The following is a 6000-nucleotide window of genomic DNA, read 5'->3' as shown; positions in this document are numbered from 1 at the left end:
ATTTGAAAACATAACTCAGTCCTCAGCCCCCAGGAATTTTGCTCTAGGGAAACAAACTCCCAGACAGATCCTGGGTTTTCCTTCTTTGAAAAGCCACTAAACGTGAATTCTGCTCTTCTTTCTTCAAGATTAGAGGAAGAGCATGTGTTTTATTGCATCTTTATTCTGCAGTCATCTTTGTTCTGCAACTTATTTCATCCTGTGATTTTTCATAACTAGAATGCATTCCTCCGCTCTCTGTCTCCCAGACTTGGCAACCATCAATAATTCTGGCCTGACCAGTCAACCTGCTAAAACATCTTTGAAGTTATTTATAAGAAAACACAGGGGGAAAAAATAATACACCTCAAAATACCACAACTCAAGTTTACTCTGTAGGCATAAATTCATTTATTGGCCATGGGAAGAAGAAATAAAAGCACAAGTGAGTAGGCTTGGGAAGAAGCTGTAGGGAGGAAGACATTGAGATAACAAGACAGCTGGTGAGAACCGTGTAGTCCTGCTATTGAATTTTGCATTTCTGCTATCAAGAGCTCTTTTGTGTATCTGTGTGAGTCCGTATTCATTTTAATGAACTCCTGTTTTTATTTGAATAGACGGAAATATCTCATTGAGTAAATTTATTGCCTCTCTGAGCATTTTCTGATTTTTGCATTGTCTCTGTCACCTATTATTTCCTTTCTTCTGAGTGTACTCTTGCTTGTCACTTTTGCTTTGTATGTTAAAATGTTTCCTGATGATCCTTGGCAATCTCTGCTTATGCAAAAGGTAGGCGCTGAAAAGCCAGGGTATCTCTGAGTGTGTACATATTGTAGGCAGAGGCATTTCACAGTCAGGTACTTCGCAGTCAGGTAATCTGGCTAGGAAATATTATTTGAAAGATTATGAAGACTCTCAAATATCCTTTGAAAGATTAGTGGACCCATAGATCTCTTTTCTTGCATTGACCAGTTTCCGCAGGGATTCATTCTTCAGTCATCTGCCAGAGGATCGTAGCTAGGGGTCTCTCTGCCCATACACACCCTTACACTCAATCCTCTGCCTCCTATGTGTTCATTGCCCCTCAACTGCAACTTGTCTCCCCATGCCAAGCCTGTCTGTGAGTGCCCAGGTGTCCTGCTGGGATCAGGGAAGGGCAGGAGAGGCTCAGCACCTCTGTTGCTACACAGCCCATTCTTGTCTTCAGCCCCATGGGTTCCTCTCCTTCCCACTCCTATGGCTTTGTATCCTGAGCCTTGCTAGGGGCCTGTAGTAACAAATGGAATGTTCACAATCTTCCCTTCCCCCAACCAGTAGAGGACCATTTTGTTTTCTCTCATCTTCTAAACCCATTATCTGTTGTTTATTTGCTTCCTGGATCTCAAAATTTTGTTTTCAGCTTCATGTTGCTTTCTGTGTTCTTGTGGTTTTATGCTTTCTTAATTCTTTTAATATCATTTAGTGGTATTCTGAAAAAGCAGGGATGAATCGAGAGTTTTTCTGCCATATTTAACTGGCTATTTAAATGTTACACCTTAAGAAGCTAAAGCAAGGTAAAAGGCACTATTTTTATTTCATGAATTGGACTTATGGAATAAAGAAAGCAACCAATATGGAGGGGGATGATGAGAAGTATAAGGCTTGGAATAGACCCCCCCACACACTTACACACCTCTACCCAACCACACCAGCAGATTTAGTCTAGTAAACAGGAAGTTATGTCTCTCAGCATTCAAGCCCACCATAGTCCAACAGCTCCTACGTACTTCACCCTTGGGTCCACAACCTCAATCAACACTGGCAAACTGGCAAACCCCTGCTAATCCTTGCCCCTGCCACATCCCTCAGCTTGAGAGCCTCCAGGATGCAAAAGTCTTCCTCTCCCTATCCTCAGCCTTAGGGATGAATGTATCTGCTTTGTGTGCAAGAAACTATTAGCTGAGAAACACAATTGGTCTTTTATCCTTTTGTTCTTTTCACATTTTTTCTTAGATCAGCTTATTAAGTGCCTATTATAGAGGAAGCTTTATATACACCAAGGGTTCAAAATCACAAATGACAGTCCTCCTGCCTCCAGGAGTTCAAAGTCTCAGTCACTCCACAGCCTCTCACAACTCCCATGTAGTGATTGTAACTGGCTTCTGCAGAGAGAAGCACTGTGTGGTGGCTAAACAGCTGCTTGACCTTGGATTTTCACTCACATTGACTCCAGTTTCTATATGGACATCTAAACTGAATTACTATTGAAGGTCATTAGAAATCAGTCTTGATCTCTGCGTATGGTTATGTCTGTAAGAATAAAATATTAACATTTCTCTTTTCTTTCCCCCATGTGCTGGGGACTGAACCAGGGCCTTGAGCACAAGCACATTGGGCAAGTGCTCTACCATGGGATGATGTCCCCAGCTCTAAGTATTACATTCTTGAGTCAGGTCAACTGATGGGGGCTCCAGTAGTGACTAGCTTGTAGTAGGCTCCCTTCTGGGCCATCAGTTCTTCATGGGTCCCCTTTTCAATCACCACCCCTTGTGACATGACAGCGATGATATCCGAATTCTGGATGGTGGACAAGCGATGGGCAATGACAATGCAGGTCCGACCCTCTCTGGCTTTGTCCAGAGCAACCTGAACTGTCTGCAAAGAAAAGACAGAAAGTTGAAGGAAAGAGATATGATTGTCCCCAGCCTACCATCATTCAGAGTTCAGTTCAATACCACCTGGGAACAATCCCATACTTAGGGGAAATCCAAAGATTCAGCATAACAGAGGATCAAGCAAATAGAAGATCGACGCATCCATGATTTAAATTGTAGCTCACAGGCTGAGAAATCTCAGCAAGGCAAGAAATTTCAGTGAAACTACAAAATCATTGTAAATTTATAATATTTGGTGGTCTAGTTTATTTAAAGAAAACAATGTAATTAGAAGTTAAGTGGCATTCCCGATGCTTGTCTTCTTTCAGGACGTTTTAGCTCTTCCCAGAATGGAATCCTGATTTTTAAGTTGTTAATCATACATTTTGAATTTCAGAATTGTGATTTTTCTCACTTGCATCTCCTTTCATGCAAACTGAACATCAGGTGCCACCTTCTCCTCTTTGTTGTATGTGGCACACCCATTGTCACATTGCTTGAGAAATATAAAATGTTATGTCTAACCTATTACAATAAATTATTTTATTATGTTTAAAAAGTTATTTCCCTTTTGAAAAATGTCACTTAACCTGAAGAATCTTTAAAACAGTTATTATTTTGTTAAAGTTTTTTTTATCTGAAACAAATCTCTGCTAAACCATTTTCTCTAGAGATTATCTTTTGCTTCCACGAAGTATTGCCAATTTCAACTGTTAATGAATCAGAAAATTGAAAACAGTACCATTCTTACAGCAAAAGATTAATCTAAAACGATCTACAACTTTAGAAAATCAGTATGTACCTTTTCACTTTCTGTGTCTAGGGCCGAAGTGGCTTCATCTAGGAGCAAAATTTTAGGATCTCGTAGGATGGCCCGAGCAATAGCAATGCGTTGCTTCTCCCCTCGAGAGAGTTGAGATCCCTGGATCCCAACATTAGTTTCATATTTCTGGAAAAAGTATGGTAAGATTGAGAACTAGAAATGTCCATTGCTTCTGTGCTGTATGGAGCTCACATCAATGACTCCTTTATGAATTTAAATGATTGTTTTTGAACTTGTGAATAGTGAAAATAATCCTATAAAATCCAGCTAGGAATATAAGAAAATATGAAGTTTGTGCTGGGAAATGAGGGGATTTTTACTCCTCATCTCTGCCTTTCTTTTAGGTTTATATTTTCAATCTCTTTCTCCTTGTCTCCAGGTAAGATCCCAGACAAGAGATCCTCCTTGATTGGAGATTCCCTGATTTCTACACTCTTAACTGGACAAGATCATCAAATGGAAAAAGCCCAGGAACACAAGTGCTTTTTGAGGGGCTTCCTGCTCCACTTCTTTCCTAGGGAGACACCAATCTAGAACACAAGCCTTGGTTTGCATTTATACATCTAGCTCTGCTATCATGTACAGCTTATTAAATTTATTTGAGCTGCAAGCTTATCTGAAAAAAATGCAGTAGTGGTACCCAGCTCACATATTTGTTGTGAGTTTTGATGAAATTAGGAAGGAAAGGGGTCTAGCTAGATGCCTGACATGGCTACATTCACAGTGAGTTTACTATGCCTCAGAGATTGTGCACACATACTAGTTGGGACATCACTCAGTATTCACAGAAATCACATTCTCTCAATTTGTAGATGATAAAACTTAAAGACAATAATAAGCAGCAAAAGTGAAATCTAAATTCAGGTGAGCTGGGTACAGTGGTGCATGCCTGTAATCACAGCAGCTCAGGAGGCCAAGGCAGGAGGATTGAGAGTTCAAAGCCAGCCTCAGCAAAAATGAAGTGCTAAGCAACTCAGTGAGACTCTGTCTCTAAATAAAATACAAAATAGGGCTGGGGATGTGGCTCAGTGGTTGAGTGCCCCTGAGTTCAATCCCCACTATCAATAAATTAATTAATAATTAATTCAGATGTATCTAGGTAGGTTCTGAATCCTGGCTCTTAACCACTGCTCTAACTTGCCTTCCAATTCAAGATCATTCCTTCCCTTGCCTCCCTTGTTCCCTGAAAAATGCTCCACTAAGCCAGATGAGGTCATGGCAGCCTCCTTTATCCTTATAAAGATGAATTGGGCCGTGAAGAATATTGTGGGCAAGTCTGTAAGAAAAAGAGGCAGTAAATCAACTCTAAGGCAGTTCTTGAGCAAAACATGTAGGTGCTCAATAAACATTCACGGAATCAGTAGCTCCTCTGGGGTCTCACGACTTTGCTTTTCAACTCCAGATACAGCAAATAACATTTATCAGGTTTGCTGATTAGGCTGCCCAGGCTCGAACCAGGCCAAGAGGCTAACCTAAGACCTGGGGAGTCTTATGAAAAGAACAAACCAAAACCCTACCCCAAACATTATAAAATTTATAAACATGATCACTTACAAAGGAAAGGAATTTCTAAGTGATGTTTTTTTTTTTTTTTTGAAAACATGAATCAGAGAAGGTTAAAGGTAATATTTGGTTCCTACAACTTGGTTTTCATATCTTAATTTTCCTTGTGGTCAATCACCAAGAGAGATGCCTGGTGAACAAAAAAAAATGCCAAGTCAATACTGCACAAAGTTCAGACTTGGCTCTGGTAAAGTAAGAGACACCAAGGCGGCGTGACGTACCCACCACGCACAGCACGAGCTGCCAAGTACCAAGATATTGCGGGGTCAACGACAGCAACAGCAGCAGCAGCACCTCTCTTTGTGTGGCTATTAAGCTCACTCCTTCATTTTTAAGGTTATTTTTTACATTTTAAAGATGAAGTAGACAATCTTAGAATGGATAAGAAATTGTCCCAAAGTTATTGACACAGCTAGGAAGTGTCAGCATGGATTCAAACCCATGTTTGCTCCAAATACAAGGCTATTTTCCATGATATTGAACTAATGCTCAGGACGATATTGCTGTGTGTATGACAAAGTCTATAGCAACCATTTTGTTAACCATGATACTTGTATGTTGATTTTCAATTATTTTGCTTAAAAGACTAAGACACTGGGAAATAAACTTGGAACATCTCCTCGAGCCACAATTACAACTTTTTTTTTTCTTTTCCCATTCTACCTCTCCTCACCCTCCATCCCTGTCTACTACAGGGAACAACACACTCAGTGCTTACCTCAGGGAGTGACATGACAAAGTCGTGTAGCTGAGCCTGCTTGGCAGCTGCTATGACTTTTTCCATGGGAATATCTCTGGTGTTGTCCCCATATTTGATGTTATCCTTTATGCTACAGGCAAACAACACTGGTTCCTGGGAAACGATGCCAATGTGTGAGCGGAGGAACTGGATGTTCACTTTTCTGCTGTCACGCCCATCTATCATCTGCCAATAGAGGTGATGACAACAGGCATTGAGTTTTGAATCCCAGGAAGGAAGAAAGCTCATATTCTGGAGTTAGG

The 6000-nt window shown here is 40.6% G+C and overlaps 1 protein-coding gene across 3 annotated transcripts in view; it reads right to left on the bottom strand.

Annotated features, from left to right (window-relative positions):
• Positions 1-2412: 2412 nt before the first annotated feature.
• The window catches only part of Abcb11 (ATP binding cassette subfamily B member 11), a 79090-nt gene continuing 75502 nt past the window's right edge, over positions 2413-6000 (bottom strand). For 2 of the 3 annotated variants that reach the window (XM_076866114.2, XM_076866115.2), the window contains exons 25-27: positions 5717-5923; positions 3415-3561; positions 2413-2613 (exon numbers count right to left, since the gene is read on the bottom strand). In XM_076866114.2, coding sequence (XP_076722229.2) covers positions 2413-2613; positions 3415-3561; positions 5717-5923 — 555 coding nt within the window. Of the gene's footprint in view, positions 2614-3414; positions 3562-5701; positions 5924-6000 lie in introns of all 3 variants that reach the window. The other variant, XM_076866116.2, reaches the window with a different exon arrangement.

The sequence above is a fragment of the Callospermophilus lateralis genome, chromosome 9, assembly GCF_048772815.1.
Source record: "Callospermophilus lateralis isolate mCalLat2 chromosome 9, mCalLat2.hap1, whole genome shotgun sequence".
In the NCBI taxonomy this organism is placed as follows: domain Eukaryota; kingdom Metazoa; phylum Chordata; class Mammalia; order Rodentia; family Sciuridae; genus Callospermophilus; species Callospermophilus lateralis.
This window is presented reverse-complemented; position numbering and strand designations above follow the sequence as displayed.